General features: G+C 43.0%; 1 protein-coding gene across 3 annotated transcripts in view; it reads right to left on the reverse strand.

Annotated features, from left to right (window-relative positions):
• Window positions 1-21,394, reverse strand: part of LOC148443423 (coiled-coil domain-containing protein 32-like) — an 80,111-nt gene that overhangs the window by 17,348 nt on the left and 41,369 nt on the right. For 2 of the 3 annotated variants that reach the window (XM_088462845.1, XM_088462846.1), the window contains exon 4: window positions 12,908-13,001. In XM_088462845.1, coding sequence (XP_088318971.1) covers window positions 12,908-13,001 — 94 coding nt within the window. Of the gene's footprint in view, window positions 1-12,128; window positions 13,002-21,394 lie in introns of those variants that run through there. The other variant, XM_088462847.1, reaches the window with a different exon arrangement.

Genomic DNA, 21,394 nt, shown 5'->3' on the forward strand with positions numbered 1-21,394 from the left:
ATCAGATGGATATTGATATGGAACAGATGATACAGAAATTTCAGTTGAGGGGATATGATAAAAAGCTATTGTAGGATACAAAGCAAAAATTTTTAGCCATACCAAGAGCTGATACATTGAAACCTAGATTAAACAAGGATTCATTACAACATACTATACCTTGGGTTAACACATTTACCACGAAAACCAAAATGGTGGTAAAAAAGGCTAAACAACTATGGTCTCTGATAAATAGTGATTCAGAGCTACCATTGTTATTTAATTCTAGAATGATGCCCAGCTACAAAAGAGGACCAAATTTACAGGACTAACTATTTAAATACGATATAGCGCCTTTGAAGAAAAAAAGCACTTAAAACTAATTTTTTAACACAAAAAGTAGGATGTTATCGTTGTTTGGGTTGCCTAACGTGCAGCTCTATGTCAGTGGGAGATTCATTTAACCATCCTCATTCAGGAAAGAAGTACACTATTAATTATCCCCTGACTTGCACGTCCCGCTTTGTAATTTATTTATTAACATGTCCCTGTGGGTTATGCTATGTGGGCAAAACCAAAAGCCAATTTAAGGAATGCATGGCGAACCATCAGTCTGCCATAAGGGCTGCATTAGCTACTGGCAGTAGTGATCAACCAGTTGCACGCCATTGCATAATTGCTAAACATAGTGTGGCCAGTATCAGATCGAAAATTATGGACAATATCCCAAATAACATCAAGGGGAGTGATATCAATAAAATGCTTTTGAAACTTGAATGTAGATGGATATTTAAACTAAACACGATAGCCCCGAAAGGGTTGAACGAGAATTTATGTTTCCTATAGGATTTATGTCCTAATATGTTCAGCGTGTCATAGCATTTTGCACTAAATTTGGTTTATTACCAATATTAATCTATAAATATTTATGGGACTAATTATGCGATTTTCATTCTGTCCAAATTTCGTTATTCAATAATTGATTTGTTTTTAATTTGTTGTAATCGGCAGCTATCAACTTAGATTGGGTTGCTATGGTTACTAGTGTACAGCCTCATTAGTTGGCCACGGGGCGCACCCTGATGACGTCACCGAGGGATCCCGACACAGCTTGGTGGTGAATCTCATGGAGAATATTGGAGGGCGGCGTCCCGCAGCTGACAGCAATCAGGTAATACTCTATGTGTGTATAAATGTTTGTGTGTGTTCATTAGCTCTGCTTCCCTGACGACGGATTCATTTTCCGAAACGTAGGAAATAAAGGCATTTATTTTAAATTGACTAAAGTCTCCCAGTGCCGCCATTATTCATTGATATATATATATATATATATATATATATATACATATATACAGTGTGTGTATATATATATATATATATATATATATATATATATATAATTTATTTCACTTAACCAAATGTGCCTGTACAGAGAAGACATACTGTAGAAAAGGTGAGTGAATAGCTACAAAATGTAAGGAGCAAGTACAGAAAGCCTTTGCTTAGCATTAAAAGAAAACAACAAAAAATAAGTTTATCGAGTAATTAAAAAATGACTATGGTAAATTGATTGTAGAGTAGAGTATTGTGACTACTATGCAAGCAAAAACATAAAGGTACTTTCACATATGCAAGTTGGTGACAAGTTTTGAATAAATGGTACAGGAAACTGTCTCATAAATCAAATTATTGTGTGTGTGCTATAATTGCACAATTCGTAGCGATTGATCACTGCGGTGTACATGTCCTGTCTGGTGAAAATAAGAACATACAGCACAGACCTTTTTATACTGAGAAATAAAAACACTGTTTTATAAAATAAGTCTATATCCAAAATTATTTTTGGACTGGATAAAAAGACTAATAGGCTAACGATACTTACCAGAAAGAACGATCAGGATTTTCACCTCTGCCGGGCTGCCGTTGTCGGTAAATCATACTGATTCCAGTCCTACCTTACCGCAGCTTTAATCAGCGCTGCGCATGAACCGTTACATCCGTAAAAATTGCACATGCGCAGCACTGCCTACAACTGCGGTAAATGCATGTCGCCCCAATCGCTCCTCCCCCCCTCCGCTCACCTCCCCACTGTCCCCCACTTGCCTAGCCGCTGCAGGTTACACTTACCTCCTGTCAGCTGGGCAGGTCCTCCGCCGGCTCCCTTCGTCACTCGCTTCTCAGGCTCAAGAAAAAACTTTTTTTTTTTTTTCTAAACTTTACTGTGTTCTGCCAGGAGGACGCATTGTCAGCACAGCAGACGGAGCCTGAGAAGCGAGTGACGGAGGGAGCCGGCGGAGAGCCTACCCAACTGACAGCAGGTAAGTGTAACCTCCTATACGCCACCTGAGAGTGGCATATAGTAACACCATCAAATTCCGAAAATACATACATTTTGGAATTTGATGAATAGCATAATTTTAATATCCCCATACTAATGTATGGGGTGTGTGGAAATTAACGCAGGCGGACTTAACCAGACCGCCGGAATCCCGAAGGTAAGTAGCAGGGTTGGGGGGAGGGTTAGCGTTAGAAGTTAGGGTTAGGCACTAGAGGGAGGGTTAGGGTTAGGCACTAAGGGGGAGGATTAGGTTTAGTGTGCACGGAGGGGAAGGCCTAGGTTTAGGCACTAGCAGGCACTAGGAGCAGAGGTTAGGGTCAGGCACCGGGGAGGGAGGGTTAGGGTAGGGAGAGGGGAAGGGTAAGAATAATGACCAACACGTTACTGACCACCAGGATCCCGAGTGCCGGCATCCTGTACCCATCCCAGCGGAAACAAGTTACATAGTACTGCACAGGATCAGGTTTACCAATATAGGATAAAACAAAGTGAATGTGTCTAAATCAGTTTACAAACATAGGGGCTGATTCAGGTTGGGAAGGAATTGCAAAGCTGCACGCAGGCAGCTTTGCAATTCCGTAATTGTAAATATGCAATTGCAGCAGGCGGTGTCACCATTGCAAACATTGGTGGTCACGATGGTGGATGGCGCCTCGCCACGAGTAAGCAGGCTAGCCAGCATGTGAGGCCAGGAAGCTGCGTCTTGCCACTCCCAGAAAATGGTGCAGACACGCCCCTGTTTCTGGGAATGCAAGGCGACCCTGCCCCTTAAATGCCTCTGTCTGTCAATCAGGCAGAGGCACCGAAGGGGCTGCGTGTGATTACGCAGGTCCCATACTGCACACTCGCAGAATGGGTCCTGCGCACGCAAAGAATCACAATAATCGGGAATTGATGATTCAGCCCCATAGAGTAGATGAAGATTTCCATAGGTCAGGAGAACATATTTACAATAGTGCATTTATATTGTTATGCAGATGGAAATCTAAGAAATAAAGATGCTAAATTCCTTCCCCTCCTGAGAATGTCATTAAGAGAAAAAAAACATGTTATACAAATGACATGTCATACAAGTAACCCTAACCCCCCTCTAAGTGCCTAAACCTAACCTCCCCTTCCCCGCAGCCTAACTCTAAGTCTCCCGGTGGTGCCTAACCCCCCATCCCCTAGCCTAACCCTAAGTCCCCCCGGGAGCCCGCTAACCTAACCCTCCCCCCCTGCGGCTGTCCACGCCTGGGGCCCGGCTTACCTTTGATCGGTAAGCCATTTGTTGGGCTCCCGGTGTATGTCTAATGACAGGTGTCAGGATTTTGATACCTGTCATTAGTACCACGCCGGGATTAGAAAGTCGGGAAGCCGGTGGTCGGGATTTAGACTACATCCTACACAAGACTGTATAGGTCCAATTACTAACATTGCATCTAGTTGCAAACCTTGCACTAAACACCACAGCACCCAATTAAGTTGGCAGTGTGTAATCCAGACAACATACAAATAACTAGGTGCCCAATCAAAAAGTCAATATTTCAAGCATAAAAAGGTGTCTGCTGCTTATATTGCCCCACTCACAACTTTAATCTTGGTTTGTGTACACTGCTTTGTGACATCCATGCAAAGGTTCCTTGGCCGGTCAGATAATGGTGGCAAAGGATGACAAAATGGCACCGGACCTTCATGGTAAGGGAGAGGGGTGCGAGGCTACCCATGGGCCGGCAGTGTAGGCAGGTATAAGGAACTGCAGGAGGAAGACGGATTAGTTACTCACATGCAGAGGATCCCGCCCACCCAGCCCATTAGCTGGATGGAAGAACATGCATTATTGAGAGATTGTTCTCTTTTGCCTAGTTTACTTTGGGTATGTTAATTTTTTGTGTTGTTATGTGTGTTTTCTTTAACCACTTAAACTACTAAAAACCGCTCAGCAATTGTCGGGTTTTTTTATGAGTGAATTAGGTAAAGAACATGTGTGACCATCGCCATGGGTTATGGCGATTCATCAAAGCCACGTGTCATGACACTGGATGTATTCTGTGTGCCCTGGGTAAAGTGTGCTCATGGTACTATGAGCAACAACCTGACCGTGATAGTGATGTGTATTATTATAATTCCCCTAAAATATATATTTCAGGAATGTCTGTTTGCTATGTAAAAACTGGGTTGCACAAGCTACTCAGAACCAAGTGGCCAAGTGCTATCTAGTCTTTGAAGACAAAAGCTTCATGGAAGTAGTGTTTTCTCTTCATCCTAGGTGGCCATTGTGCAAAGCCTGATGCCCAGACACTCAGATAGCTAGAGTGTCATTTTTCCACCTTAGTTTATCAGTGTCAGGAACCACATGTGAAGTTCCTTGGGAGAAGACAAAAGCCATAGGGTTAGGGTGGCTAGGGAATGACCAAGTGAGTGACAGTACTAGGTCTCCCTATTGCGGCCAAACCCAGGGTTGGCTAGACCTGCCCAGAGCTGCGGAGTCTAACTCACTTAGTGGTTTTCACCAGTGACCCCTCTAGTTGGGATATGGGTTTCGCTGCACCAAGTGAGCAGGTCGCGGCCCTCTGGACAGGTACCTGGGACTGGCAGGAAGACCGGAACTATATTAGAATGAATTAGCACTGGGAACCCTAGGAATGAAATAACACTAGAGGCCAGTGTGAAAACTAAATAGCAAGGACACAAAGGATCAGATAGGACTGAATACTTGAACACAGGAGATCAGCGTATGAACTGAATATTTGAACACAGATCGGCATTTGAATTGAGTACTTGAACACAGGAGATCAGCAGATGAACTGAATACTTGAGCACAGGGTATGAACTGAATACTTGAGTACAGGAGATCAGGGTTTTAACTGAATACTTGAGTACAGGAGATCAGGGTATGAACTGAATACTTGAACACAGAAGATCGGCATATGAACTGAATACTTGAACACAGCATGTACTGGGAATTGCTAGAGATCCAGGTGCTGACTTGCACAGAGAAACACAGAGAAATTTGGCTACAGGCATGTACTGGGAATTACTTGAGATTACTAGAGAGCCATGAATATTGACACTACAGCAACACAGGGAGACAGTTAAAGAGCTAAGCAGCACACTAAAAGACAACACAGGGATTTACAAGAAACACTGGAGTTCGGTGAGAGAGCTGAAGTAACACGCTGGGAAGAAGCATGGGAGCTAATACAAGTAACACTGGAGGTCAGCGTGAGGGCTGAAACAACACACTGTAGATACTTCGTGGAAAACACTGGAGAGCATAACAATCACTGGAACAGCGAAGTTGAACAGCAATTCCCTGTTCCTGGAGTCAGACTAAATACCCCTGGGTAGCTGGTCATTGGATTAGAGGATCAGCTGAATGACCATGGGACTACCATTTGGAGAGACTAGTCAGGTGAAATGGAGTAACATGGCTGCGCCCATGCCCGGCAGCCCGGGAACCAGGACACATGCACGGAAGCCCTAGCAGACCCTTGGGAGAATACTCAGTCACCACTTACCTCCACTCCCAGTGACTGAACACCTAAGCCCAAGGATTCCGGCGTGGAGGTGAGTAGTGGCCAATCCCAGGCCACATCCTGACAGTCTTCTTACAATAAAATATCTTCAAAGCCCAGAGAGTTATATGAAGTATAGGTTCCTGTAGCTGTGCTAATTTACATATACACAGACCTTGGGAGAACAAAGGGCCAGTCCTTTTGAGCCTGGAAAGGGTGGGGGCTGCTGGGGGAGTGGATGGTTGTGTAACCATAAGACCCAGCCACCCACATTTCACCGTGTTCACTCTACAAGGGAGTAGCTTTGTGCTAGGAGTGCTCCCCATTTTCTGTCTCCGGTGGTCTCCCTCCACACAGATCTCCTAAGACGTCAGAGTAAGATAACTTAGGATTCTGACTTTTTAGCATTTTATTTTATTTGAAATTAATCTGTGCATTTAAATCCGTATGTCTAGTTTATTCACCTGTTTTTCCTTGTAATTTAACCCTGAAGATATTTTCTCAATAAATCCTAAAAATTTATCAGCGTTATCTCTGTGATCTAATGAATTCACGTTCTGGAGAGGCCCATGCTACTTTTGTGTTATTATTTGCGGAATATTAAGTAAGATTTAAGTGTCTGGGATCGCAAGTGCGCTACTCTAATACTCTTTGTGGTGGCAGCTCGAGAAAAACCCACGTCACAACTTCCCACCTGCGTCAGGGTGACATATCACCACCATCGGAACATCGCGACCATCCTTTTCACAGCGTCTTCAGCCACCAGGTACACTCTAGGGGTGAGGGGGGGTTAACTTACTTTTTCCCAGCGGCTGCTAATTTCTGCAGGCGCTGGTTGCAGGGTCCTGCTGTGCTGACCAATCAGTAGTGATCGGCAGCACTGCAGGCTCTGGGGGAGGGTGCCTACTCCCACAGCGCCGCTTAGATATTATCCCACACTCTCTACCCCAAACATGCTCACCCACCCCTCAACCCATTACCCCCACATGCACATCACTTCAGATGAAGTGTGAGGCACCACCCCAATACTAAAACTGTGATGTGGATGTTTCAAGAATGTCACAGTGAGTGAGCAGCGGGGGAAAATGGGATGGAATACTATGTAGGGGGGATTTCAGAATGGTAAGCATACTCACCAGGAAATAGGCCGCATGTCTGGTTCTAGCTTGTGAAGGTTGGGCCATATGTGCTGCTTGCCAAGAGTGAGCACTCCCTCACCCACATGCTGCGAAGGGGGGAGTTGCATGTCCGCAATGTCGCTGAGCACGCCCCACACCCACATTGTATAAAAGGGGGTGATTGTTGCGTGTGTGCAAGGTCAGCCAAGTTTGCCTCCCCACCCACATGGTGAGAACCATGTGTAACAAGATGGAGCGAGAGCCTTGCCTACCAATTTTCTCCTTGCCCTGCAATCTCTGGTGCTTTTGTATTGGTGTTCTATATAATATAAATACATTTGTGACCGAGTTTGCCCAACACACATGTGGACTCAGTTATTGGGTACCACAAGGTAAAATGGGGACCCCGGAGAGTTGGCCTCCCCCCCCCCCTTATTGCAGAGGGCACTCCCCCAGTGATGCAGCTGATGATTCATCTTTATAAGCAGGCTTGCCATATCACCCTTTTATGCGGGATACATATGAATTATACAGATTCTGTGGCTTCAAGTCTCCATTTCACCTGGTTTTAATCAGCCACAGAACCTGTGTAATTCCCATGTCCCGAATGAAAGGGATGATATGGCAAGCCTGTTCATAAGTAGCATGGCTATCAAGTATGTTGCATTTAATACTGAAGATAAACCCTATTAATAACCTGGGCAATACATAACACCACTTCAAAGTAACAAAGCTAAAGCAGCAGTCCTCATACTGCTTCTATGTAACCTATACACTTACATACATACATCTCCCAAAGCACATCACAAGGCAATTACCAGTTACATACATTACCTTTATTTCTTATACCCACTCACCAGTATCATGTTGTTCCCTCTCCCCATTATATAGGAAGCTCTCATTGACTCTCCATCTATAACTATTATTGCATGCTGTCATTTGTAGAAAGGGTTTTCCCACAATATTGCTCTTAGGGCATATTCAATTAGGAGCGAAAAGCTATTTTCGGCGAAAAAGTTCCGCCGGTGACGTAATTTCGCCAGGCGAAAACTCATCCCCGTATTCAATTCCAAAGTCTTTTCGCCGGTGCGGAAAGTCAATGCATTGGAATAGGCGAAAAATATTTGCCTATGAAAGTAGGCGAAAAAAAGTGCAGAATTGGGGTTTTGCGGTGCAAACTTGCGGGAACCACCCTGCACCCTTGGGACAGCCCCCCAAAGGTAAACTGTGTTAAAAAAAAGTTTAAATAAAACTTAAGAACACCCAAAAAAAGTACTTTCATTTTGGGGAAAAAAAAACCAAAGTTGGGGAACAAACTTAAAAACTAGTGAAACAGACTCCAGGGGGGTCCCAAAGTATGCCCCAGGTGTTTTTACGATTGCAGGTGCTTGCGGCAGGTGTATTTTTTTAAGTTTTTTAAAACTTCACATTAGCAATTTCAAAGTATGCTAGTACCCACTTTCATGTACCCCAAATTTGCTGGGACTAGTTATTTTGAAGAAAAAATATTGCTTAATGCCATTCTTCACCACTTATACAAAGACGCTAATAGCAAGCGCTTTTGGAGAACCCCCTCCGAATAGCTTTAGAACACCCCTAAAGTGATCCCCTATGTTAGTGCAGCTTTTCAGGGGGTACAGAGTGTTTTCCCCATTTTTGACAGTTCTTTTCGCCAGGTCCGAATTCGTCGGTTGCCGTTTTTGATGATTTCTACTTGAATAGGGGGATAAGCAGGGACACGGGTGATACTTTTTCACATGCAAAACCAGCGATGACGGCGAAAACCTCCGACTTTTCGCATCTAATTGAATATGCCCCTAAATGTGCTAGAACTAGTGTGGGTGGTAGAGTGGCACACACACAGCCTGTCAGACCATGTACAGTTCAACTCATGCCCCTCCACATATGGAAACCACATCTGCTTTTACCATGTGGTTTTGGCAAATCTACATGTGGTTTAGGGGTTTGCAAACTGCATAGCTTGTCTGACTGGTTTAGAACAAATTCTCACCTAGAATCAATGTTAGGAGATATGTAGTGACCCTGCAAGATCACACTTACTAAGAGGGCATATTTATACCACTTCTGAAATTCAGCATGGTGACATAGTAGTCATAAACAGCATTGTATTATATATAGGTATATCTCAACACACAAAACAGATTTATTTACATAAAAATTAGTTTCTATTAACCAAGTATTGCCAATTACATTACATCAGGCTTGAAGTAGTTTCAAACATTTCAACCCAAATCTGCACCAAAACTGTATTCTTTCTATTGTCAATACCCAAAATGGTACAACCGTATATAGAAAGAGTACTTTATTTGATGAATTAAGAAAATGTAATTTCTTAAAATTGTGGCTAAACTGAAATATCTTCATATTAAAAAACAAATTAAGCAAAAAACAATTGACAGAAAAGCTTATAGAAGTTACACAATCCCTATTTTGGGGTTTGTATACTGTGAATATTGGGAGGTAAATATACAATACCATAGCAGGACTTTGTGTCGCTTCTTTAAATTGTCTGCTTTCAGGGATTACCATACAGCAGTGTCATTTTTTCCATTGGCCCTGACGCTAGTTATACACTTGACCAGGGGCATAGCAAGAGCTATGGGGGTCCCATAGCAAAAATTCCAACAGTTTAAATGTATAGCAGAAACATTAGATCATTCTCAAACATAATGTAAAAGTAGCAAAAATATATGCAAATTATTTTGCTACTTATCCATTATGGTTGTAAATGATCTAATGTTTGGCCTATCTGTCTACTTCGTTGATACGGAGGATTAAATTAATGGTGATTAGCATATAGTATTATAAACTAAAAAAATATATCAACAATAACTTGTGGAGTCTTCCTAATCCTAATTGTGTCTAATATAACATGGTATATAAAAAGGCTATGATTAATTTTTCAATTAGCCCTGCAGCAATATACTGGACAGTAAATGAATAGCAAGATGAGAGCTCTAACTGGGTGCAGGGGACGGGCAGGCCCGGACCCCAAGGTGGCCCAAGCCCCTTCGGATATGTGATATGCGCCAAAAAAAATATTTTCTGAGAGATAAATGCATCTGAGGACATCTATTGTCCAGTGTACACACTATTCAATTATTGTTTCTATCTGAACAATAAATGACCCTAAATATGGTTGAGGTGACGTTTTTAAATGAAATATGTTGGGCCAGTCTCTATACCCACTACAAAATGTGCACAATATTGACTCTCCGTTACCGAAAATAATGTTGTGCAGATATCCAAATCAGATAAGCCAATCAAAACAATAATCGTCCCTGGGTGCCTTTGGCCCGATTATTATACAGTGTGCACCCAGCTTTAGTCTTCACACATCTAATGTCAAATACCTCACTGGCTGCCACATAGTGATAATATAAATATATGTGTCAATCCAGTGGTTCCCAAACTCTTTTGAATCACGGCGCCCTAGCATATTAGCATTTTAATGCACGGCACCTCAAAGGCCAAAAGTTTCTTATTGAGAAATTCAGCAAAATTATTCAATTATATAAATTGTGATTAACTATCATCCTTAAGGTCAGTTATGTAGTAGACAGGGTCGCGCTAGTGTTTGTCCACATATTTGATGATCGGCAGCCGCTAGCACTGGTTATGTCTATCACATTGACCATAAATAATATGATTTGGTCCTGGACCACAAACCCATGGCTCCCCTGCTAGTGCCCCGCGGCACCCAGTTTGGGAAAATTTGGGTGATCTAATGTGGTTTAACCCCTAACAACTAACACATTAAAGCTATCATCTTAGGAAATGAATGCCGACCTCCTAATACGTAGATGCATAAGATTACAGTGCATTTATGCATTTTGTATATTGTTGTTAAACAAGCCGCTATAACTAGTATATGCCAGCCTCTGTATTAGACATGATTAAACAAAGAAGGTGACCCATATAGTAATTAACCTGCAATTTGCGAGCAATGGTGCGATATTGGTTATATAGCTGCTAGATTTACGGTGGCAATTAGTTTTAAGGCCAAACCAACAAGTTGTGTTTCAAATCTAGTAGCTATATGACAACAACTAAACTGGTGCCTGCAAATCGCAGGTTATTACATTTGGGCAAATATAGAAGATTAAAGTGTATTTCACATCCTTATATTAAGGGAATATTTTAAAACTAAATTTGCAGTCGCCTCCAGGTTGCATACTGCTACACATAAATATCTGCAGCATGTAGTCATAGTCACATCAAGTTGTACCTAGAGTTGTACATTAAAGTGCATTAACACATTTTAAGTGTTATGCACTGGCGTCACTATGGGGGTGTGAGCCGCACTGGGTGACACCAAAATAGCAGAGCTGCTCTGCTATTTGGTATCACCGTATTGGATGGTGTCCCCGAGCAGAGAGAGGCAGGTGAGAAGGCTGTGGGCTGCCCCAGTAGCTGCCAGAGGGCTGGGTAAAGCAAGCGTGTGTGGCTTTGCCAAGAACGGGGGGCGTGACATGCGGTCACACCCCCAAGATTTGCACACATAAGGGTGTGTGGCTTTGTGGAACGAGACCACATCCCCTTGCACACACGTAAGGAGTCCAGCAGTGCAAACCGCACCAGGTGTCACCACAGTAAGTGATGCCGCTGGTGTTGTGTAAAATGTTTTGCACAGGCTTTATCTTTTTTTCGCTACACAAGCGACCAGGTGCCTTACATTAAGCACACAAGTCAGGGACACAAAAAAACATTTTCTTTTTTTCTTTTTAAAATTCAAACAAAAAATGTACAGAATAAGAGCAAAGATGTGCTCTCATTTTCCTACATTTTCCAATGTTCATCATATTTCATACTATAATGTTATAGTATTGTCAAAATACAGCAATTTTAAATGTGTAATTAAGAGGAAGATAAAATGAAAAAGCCAATCAGGAAAATTGAGGAGCCAAATTGACCTGCAAAAGAACAGATGATATCGCTGTGGTGCATTTTTAATCAACCCTTCTGGATAATTAGCATTGATGTAAGCAAACCACAGGCTTACTGTGCAAACACTCTCACTGTCCCCCTCTGCTATAGCTGCCTACAGCTGAATCCATAACATATATTTTTCTGCAATTACTCTATTTTCCCCTTTTTCCATGTGTGCTAATAAAAGAACTGACATATAAAACCGGACCCCCACCTAAAAGACAGCAGGTGGGGAACAGACAGAAGTATGTGTATAAAATATTTTATTGTAATGATGTAATTTACATGTATGGTCCCAAGTCTATGTTACAACTAGAGGGAACAGTCAGAATAAAAACCTAAATGCAATGTACAGTTATGAACACACAACATTGTTGAGAAATAGGGCATATTAGATGGCCCCTCCAACTGTCCAGTACTTGCAGCTATAATGCCAAAGACAATACTTACATGAGCTGTTTAGTGGGATATCCTGTAGGGTGAATATTTTGCAGTTTTAATCCAATTTAATCATTCAGAACCACTATTACATAGCACACTGAACATTCTCTCTTTAGATACCAGCACAGTTGGCTGTAGGTGACAGATCCATTTGCAACTATATTTTTTGAAACCAAATACTTTAATTAAACCCATTTCTGCTGCTTTAGTATGTTTTAAATATAGTGCATTGTTACATGTACTAGAACAGAAGTAGCAGATTTTTTTTATTCTAATGTATGACATTTTGAACGTACTTGCCCGTAGTAAGTTAGCACCGCACCCTCCCCAAAACAAACATAAAGTGGATGAATATTATAATTCATATTTTGCCCTAGTAATAAAGAATACTGGGAATGACAAAAGGTTGACCCACGGGGGATTTGTGAGAGGAACAGGAATGCCTTGGTGATCCGTAAATTAAATATAATTATCTCCACTACAACATTTTGGTTATAGGGACTTTGAGATGTGCAGAAGGACCAGTAGGACAGTAGCTCTCAATGTTCAGCAGTGGCCGAGTCTGGGTCGTTTTCAGCATTTACCGGGGAAGATTCGCCAGGTATTAGACACTGCACTTCCTCTGCACTTATAGCAACTTTCTCTGGCTGCAGCCACCTCTTCAAATGTTCCAGTGTGCTGGAAATGTGAGAATTGAAAAAGGAAAGAAATCAATAGTTGTAAGCAGCTTAAAAAAAGCCAAAACAGTCAGACTAAGCAATGGTAATGAGCCCAAACTTAGTGTCAGGAGATGTCATGTTGAGGCAAGGTGTGACAGTGGGAGCAAAACGGGAGAGTCCTCATATGCGACATGTGTATAAGGGAGATAGGAATCTTTTCCTGCCTCATTTATTTTGTTGAATCTAATAAATACATAAGGAAAACTGTTGACACATGACATTAACATAACATGTTACATTTTGGGGACAATAGTCACAATTGGAGAACACACATATCCTCAAATTGTCATGCCATTGCTAGATTAGCATGCTAACCGTGTAATGGTGAATCACAGCAGTACAGTTAATAAACCGTTATTTCAAATATAAATCAATTGCCATTATTGAAGCAGCCTGTGTACTTGCTGTTTATCTGTACAATATGTGTTTTCCAGACTGTCTCCAGAAATAGCTTCTGACTTGTTTGAAATAAAGGCACTATTTTTTTATTTGCTACATTTACATAATATATTTTCTAACATGTGTTAGCAAAAGCTATTGTCATACAGAATGTCTTGCCATTAAAATTTTGTTTCAAGGGATGATTTTCTATCGCTGGCGTCAATAGGGTGACGCCATTTATGGGGTGACACCCAAATAGCTGAGCTGCTCTACTATTTTAGTGTCGTCCCCTCGGATGGTGTCACCGAGCGGCAAGCAGCGGTGATGGATGACGAGCGCATGCGGCGTCATCCATTAGATGCTCCCCCTGTGTCTGGATAGGCTAGGGCTTCCCAGCAGTTCCAGGAGCGCTGGGCAAGCCCCCAGTGTGAAGATAATGGGGGCATAACAATGAGTCACGCCCTCAAAATGGGGCAACTCAGGGGGTAAGGCCACGTGAGGGTCAGAAGGTGCTGCACTGGGTGTCACCACCATTTGGCAAGCATATTACAGTGATTTTGGGGCAACTTTGTGGTGTTGATTCCGAATAGGACATCGGTTTTGCTAGATTGGCTCTAATTTTTGAGATACACCGACGAGACAACTGTCAACTGACTGCTGGCTGGGTGGCCGATCATTTATATACAGAGGAGTAATATTCTAGAATAATCGCAGGGTGAACATCTACAATATTCATGTGTCTCACCTTCTAGAACAGTTTCCCAAACTTTACCATTACAGTCCAGGTTTTAAGGATATCCATGCTTAAGCACAGGTCACTTAATTACTACCTCATTCAATTTGATTTAACCATCTGGATTAAAGCATGGATATCCTTAAAACCTGGACTGTAATGGCGGAGTTTGGGAAACTGTTCTAGAATGTTCAGATAGATAACATATGCATGCGTAATGGTTAAGTTACCTATTAATTAAGGGCATCCATTATCTCAAGAACTAAAGCCAATTTGTAAAAGAAAAAAAAAAAACCTTTCATTTTTGAATTGAGCAACCACAAAATTCACTAAATTAGTTCAAATATCCTTGACAACTAAGTATTTTTTTAGTTTGCCTGTTTTATTTATTTTTGGTTTGTATCTATGCTATGTAGACAAAAAGTGATTGGACACCCCCATGCAAGCGAAATGCCTACCATGCAAACCATTGCAGATGAGTTCCAAATGGCCACTAGTGTGACGGTTTTGACAAGAACACTTCATAGAGAGGCCCATTCACTTACAGTTCTAAGGAAACAACGAATGTTGATCTATTTGCTGTCAGTGTCTAATCAATTTTGTCTACATAGTGTATCATAATCGCAGGCGGACATAAACATCAAATAGGAACAAATAAAATACACATAATCGTAAGCATAGGACTTGAAAATTTTCTACATAACATATACAGCAAGTCATCAGATTAAGGTAAAGCAAACGTTAAATTAGCATTACTAGACAAGAGCCAGGTCTCCCAAGTTTATTCTGGTTCAGGGTCCTATTTATTCATTCATGTGAATAGGGATAATTAGAGTTATGGTAGACTTACCTAGATAACTCCTTTTCTTCGAGGTCCATAGGGTCCACAGGGATACCATGGGGATATTATTTGGATAGACCAGGCACCAAACAGTTAAAACTTCAGCTCCCAGGATGCCTTGGGTCCTCCTCCATATATACCCCGCCCCAAGCCATAGGACTTCAGTTTAGTTAACAAGCCTCAAGGCAGGAGAAGGAAAGAGGAGAAGGAAGAGCAATCATACACCAGAAACACTCTTACACAAGTTGAGGGAATCTGTGAACGAAAGAAAACATTACCCATGCAGTCAGGTGAGTCAGGGTGGGTGCCCTGTGGACCCTATGGACCTCGAAGAAAAAGAGTTATCAAGGTAAGTCCACCATAACTCTAATTTTCTTCAGGTCCATAGGGATACCATGGGGATGTCCTAAAGCAGTTCCCCTAGGGTGGGGTATGCTACTGAGCAGAAATGAGAACTCATTGCCAAAGGAAGCATCCTGAGAGGCAAAAGTATCAAAGACATAGAACTTAAGGCATAGAACCTAAGAAAAGTGTGGAAAGAAGACCACGTGGCTGCCTTGCACAATTGTTTCATAGAAGCACCACAACTAAATGCCCACGGTGGCCCTACAGACCGAGTAGAATGTGCGGTCACCGTGCTTGGAACAGGGAGATCAGACTGTGTGTACACCTGAGAGAGAGAGTCATCCGTAGCCATCTCGCCAGAGTCTGCTTATTAGCTGGCCATCCTAGTTTGTGAAAACCATATAATACAAAAAGAGCATCAGATTTTCTAACAGAGTTTGTACGCTCCACATAGATACGGAGAGCACAAACTACATCCAGGGAGGCTTCACCTACAGAAAGATATGAAGCCTGAAAAGCTGAAACTACAATTTCTTAATTCACATGAAAACGGGACACTACCTTAGGAAGGTAACCCTCCCCAGTACGAAGAACAGCTTTATCCTGGTGAAAAAAAAAGGGGGAGCGGCAAGATAGTGCTGCCAAATCAGAGACTCTGTGAACAGAAGAGATAGTGGGAAAAAGTGTCTTCGCTGTCAACCACTTCAAATCTGCAGAGTCTTGAGGTTCAAATGGTGGAGCTTGTAGCCCCTTAAGAACCAAAGACAAATCCCGCGGTGTTACCAGAGGTACAAATGGAGGCTGAACTCGCAGATCTCCTTGGAAAAAACATCTAACATCTGGTAATGAAGCAATCTTCTTATGGAACCAGACTGACAGTGCAGAAACCTGCACTCTCAAAGTGGCCAGGCAGAGACCACTATCTAACCCCGCCTGAAGAAAAGCCAGAACCCTAGAAATCATGAAAACCTTAGGATCATATTTCCTATGGGAACACCATTGACCAAAAGAATGCCAAACTCTGTAATAGAGTAATGCCAAACTCTGTAATAGCGGGCAGAGGCAGGTTTCCGTGCCCTAAGCATTGTTTAAATTACAGAACTGGAAAAATCTTTCGCTCTTAGGATGGAAAATTCAAGAGCCACGCCATCAAAGCCAGACATGGTAATTCCGGATGTTGGCAGGGACCCTGAGTTAGCAGGTCCTGCCATAGAGGAAGCGGATACGGACAGATTCTGTATGTCGGTGAACCAATGACATCTGGGCCAAGCGGGAGCCACCAGTATTATTGTTCCGCCTTCCTGCTTGAATTTTCTAAGAACTCTTAGGAGGAGGAAGATCGAAGGAAAGAGATACACCAGCTTGAAGTTCCATCTTACTGCGAGTGCATCCACGAAGGCTGCTGATGGGTCTCTGGACCTGGACCCGTACCTGGGGACCTTGTGGTTGTGGCATGACACCATGAGATCTATCTCTGGTAGATCCCATTTGTTTACCAGGAACTGAAATACTCTAGGATGGAGAGACCACTCTCCGGCATGTATGTCCTGGCAACTTAAGAAGTCTGCTTCCCAATTGAGTACTCCCGGTATGAATATTGCCGAGATGGCCAGAAGATGACATTCTGCCCAAACCAGAACCTTTGTCACTTCTTTCATGGCTGCATAACTTTTCGTGCCTCCCTGATGATTGAGGTAGGCCTCTGTAGTCGCGTTGTCGGACTGGATCTGGACCGACCTGCCTTGGAGCAGGTCCTGTGCCATGACAAGTGCATTGTATACTGCTCAGAGTTCCAGAATGTTTATTGGCATATGACTTCCCTGATTTGTCTATCTTCCCTGAAAGGTGTGATGACCTGTCACTGCCCCTCATCCATGAAGACTGGCGTCCATGGTGAGAAGCACTCAATTTGGAATCCAGAACGGGCACCCTTTGTTTAGATGGTCCTTTCTCACCATAGGAGGGAGTGACGAACCTCTGGAGTGAGAAGGATCCTCTGGGACCTTATTAGATGATGCTGTCCATTCCACCTGGAGAGAATTCATTTTTGCAGAGGTTTGGAATGGAGCTGAGCATATCCCACCATGTCGAAGGTGGATATCATTGATCCCAGGACCTGCATCACTAACAGAATGGATATTTTTCGCTTGCGTATTCACAATGATAGGCACACAATCTTGTCCTCTGGCAGAAACACCCTTTGTGCCCAAGAATCCAGAAACGCTCCCAGATGTACCATCTGCTGTGTTGGAGAAAGTGATGATTTCTTCCAATTGATTATCCAGCTGTGCCCTTGTAGGCAGGCTATGGTCAGTTGAAGATGATTTTGTAAAACAACCGGAGTCTGTGCCAATATCAAAAGGTTGTCTAGATATGGGAGAATTCTGATTCCCTGATGCCTGACATGTTCAATAAAAGCAAATCCCGGGCATGCGAACAATCCCGGGCCCTGACTGCAGTGGTTTCTGATGCATCTCTGACACCAGAAGCAAGGACTGCCGCTCGCGATTCCCCGTAAGCGAGAAATCGTCTTACCTGACATCTCCGTGCTTCCGGTTGCAGTCCGGGTCGCAGCAGAGCTGCTAGCAAGAAAAAATACTATATGACCCCTGTGCTCTCAAAATTAAAGTGCTACCTGATAACGATGTGTTCCCCACCACATGTCATATAACCATAGAAAAAATACAATGTATCGAGCACTCCTTTCTCTGAGGTATATAAACAGTACAAATGATAAATGGAGTCCAGAATCTAAAAAGAGTCTCACAAAAAATTTTCTTGTGGGAGACTCCTCGTTCAAGAATTCCTCAAATAACGGAGAAGAATATGTTGTTGGAAAAGTTTTTTGTACGTGTAATGGAATTTATATCTCCTACTTACATGTAGGAGTATGTAGTCCGTCTCCCCCTGAATGATATAGAATTGTTCCTCCATATGGGGCATATTCAATTAAGTGCGAAAAGTCCCGTACTTTTCGCATGCCAGAATTTTCGCCGACATTGCTGGTTTTCAATGTGAAAAAGTATTGCGCTCGTCCCCGCTTATCCCCGTATTCAACTAGAAATCAGCAAAAATGGGACCTGGCGAAACTGTAACATGCGAAAAGTACTGTCAGATTTGGGGAAATCAGCCTAACACCCTCCCAAAAGATGCACTGATATTGGGGATCACTATAGATACCCCCCGAATAGGCCTGCTGAAGGTATTTGGGGTACTTAAATGATCTCAATAGCTGCTAATTAGCGTCTTTGCATAAGTGGTGAAGAATAGTAGTTAGCAATTTTTTCTGGTGAAAATAAGTAGTCCCAGCATATTTGGGGTACAGGAAAATGGGTGCTCGCATATTTTAAAGTTGCTAAAGTGAACTTTTAAAAAAACGTTAAAAATCCACCTGCCGCAACCACCTGCAAACTTAAAAACACCTGGGGCATACTTAGGGCCTCCACCATGGAGTCTATTTCGCTAGTTTTTAAGATTGTTCCCTAACTTTGGTCTTTTTCGCCCCCAAAATGAAAGTACTTTTTTGGGGTGATCTAAAGTATTTTTTTAAACTTTTTTTTTACGCAGTTTACCTTTGGGGGACTGTCCCAAGGGTGCTGGGTGGTTTTCTGAGGTTTGCACCCCAAAACCCCAATTCTGCACTTTTTTTTCGACACCTATTCATAGGCAAAACTTTTTTGCCAGTTCCATTGCATTGAGTTTCCGCACCAGGGAAAAGTCTACGGAATTGAATACAGAGGAAACTTTTCGCATGGCGAAATGAGGTCACTCGCGAAGCTTTATCGCGAAAATGGCTTTTCGCACCTAATTGAATACGGCCCTTTGACTCCTCTTGTGAGTTATAATTACTCCACCAGAGGATATACGAATCTTTATCCAAATCACCAGTTCCTCAAAAAAAGTTATAACGGGGACCAACCATAGTGCAACGCTGATACATTTATTTGACACCAAGTATTAAACACACATCAATCGAAACATAAAGTAGAAGTAGCCGCGTACCATATTGGGCATTCAAACCAAGGCAGGAAAATACACATGAGACAGTGAATGAGTACCCAGGTTCAAATCACCTCCCAATGGTACCTCTCAGTCCGGTATGATTACCCAGCGGTCCCCTCAGTCACACTAACGCGTTACGGCACAGAGCCTTTCTCAAAGTGTCACACGTGTTAGTGTGACTGAGGCGACCTGGGTTACCTCAGCTGGTAACCCAGGTTACCAGCTGGTAACCCAGGTATGATTACCCAGCTGCGGCTGGGTAATCATACCGGACTGAGAGGTACCATTGGGAGGTGATTTGAACCCGGGTACTCATTCACTGTCTCATATGTATTTTCCTGCCTCGTTTTGAAGGCCCAATCTGGTACGCGGCCACTTTTACTTTATGTTTTGATTGATGTGTGTTTAATACTTGGTGGCAAATAAAAGTATCAGAGTTACACTACGGTTGTTCCCCGTTATAACTTTTTTTGAGGAACCGGTGATTTGGATAAAGATTCGTATGTCCTCTGGTGGAGTAATTATCACTCACAAGAGGAGTCTAAGGAGGAAGAATCCTACATGTTGTCAGGGTTCAGCCTAGGATCGGCCTCTCTCACCTCCTTGCCGGCTTCCCCTGACTTCCTTGCGGTCAGACGTCTGGTGCAGTGATGGATGTGGGGCTGAGTATTCTGCCTTAGGTGCTTTTTGCGAGCTTCCATGGACGGCTGTGTGTGCTGGGGATCGGAGTTACCATCATGGGCGCCGCCATGACAGTTCCTCTCATGTGACAGTACTCCTAACCTATGGTAGCATGATTTCAGTCAGCTGATGCTATGCTCCAGTAATCTGCTACCCCTGGGTATAAATCCGCCTCCAGAACTCCAGGAAGTGGCTGTTCAACTTCTTCTTCTCTGTTCCAGTGATACCAGCGTTGCTCTGTGCTAGTCTTTCAGAGAGTTACTTCAGCCTGTTCACAGGTCTCCAGTTTCCAGTATTAGCTTCCAAGCTATTCTTAGTCTGAGAGTAGTTCTCTCCCAGTACTGTTTTGTTTTCTATGTCTGTGTGTCTTTGTATATGTGCTGCTAGTATTGCAGCTTCCTTGTGTCACTGAGGTGTCAGATTACCTGCTGGTATTAATTAGCCCACAGTTGGACCTCCCAGCACATATCTGTGTCAATCTGCCCTGTGTCTTGTCAGTGCAAATCTGCACTTGCATTTAGCACTCTCCTAGTGTATGCCTGACTTCTCTTTGTGTCTTGTCTCTGCCAATCATTTCCAGCGTTCCCATATATTCCCTGAGTCCACTCTGCTCTTGTCTGTGCAATCTCCAGTATATGTCTGTGTTCTTTGCTCAGTGTCTTGTCTCCGGTAATCAGCTCCAATCATTTCCAGCATTTCCACATATTCCCTGAGTCCACTCTGCTCTTGCCTTTGCAATTCCCAGTATATGTCTGTGTTTTTCTGCATACTTAACTGTTTCCAGTCATTGCCTGTGTTATAGCATTCAGTTCCATTTCCAGAGTTCATTCATTCCATTCACCTCCAGTCATATTGCATTCATTATAGTTTCCGGTCTTCTGCCATTCCCAGGTACCTGTCCAGAGGGCCGCGACCTGCTCACTTGGTGCAGCTAAAAAACAAATCCCAATTGGAGGGGTCACTGGAGAAAACTACCAAACGAGTTAGACTCCGCGCCTCTGGGCAGGTCTAGCCAAACCTGGGTTTGGCCGCAACTAGGAGACCTAGTCTAGTCACTCCCCTAGTCACCCGAACCCCTCGGCTCCCCATCCTCCACAGAGGAATTCTTGCACTGGATCGTGACAGTTTGAACAGCCCAATATGCAAGCCGCCGGGTTCCAGGGTGATGCAGGGTTTCAGGATTTACTCTTTCGTGTGACTGCACAGGAGACAGCTTTGCAATCCGTCAGACAGCAGCTGCAAGAACTCTGTAGTCAAATGATGGTTATTCATTCAGTTCTAGCTGCTTTGTCCCCAGACACACCACAAGTTCCACCAGTGAATTCTCCACAGTTTTGTTCTGAGGTTTCAATTACACCTACAGATGAAA

Source organism: Taudactylus pleione, unplaced genomic scaffold (assembly GCF_031769625.1).
Source record: "Taudactylus pleione unplaced genomic scaffold, aTauple2 ptg001274l, whole genome shotgun sequence".
Taxonomy (NCBI): Eukaryota; Metazoa; Chordata; class Amphibia; order Anura; family Myobatrachidae; genus Taudactylus; species Taudactylus pleione.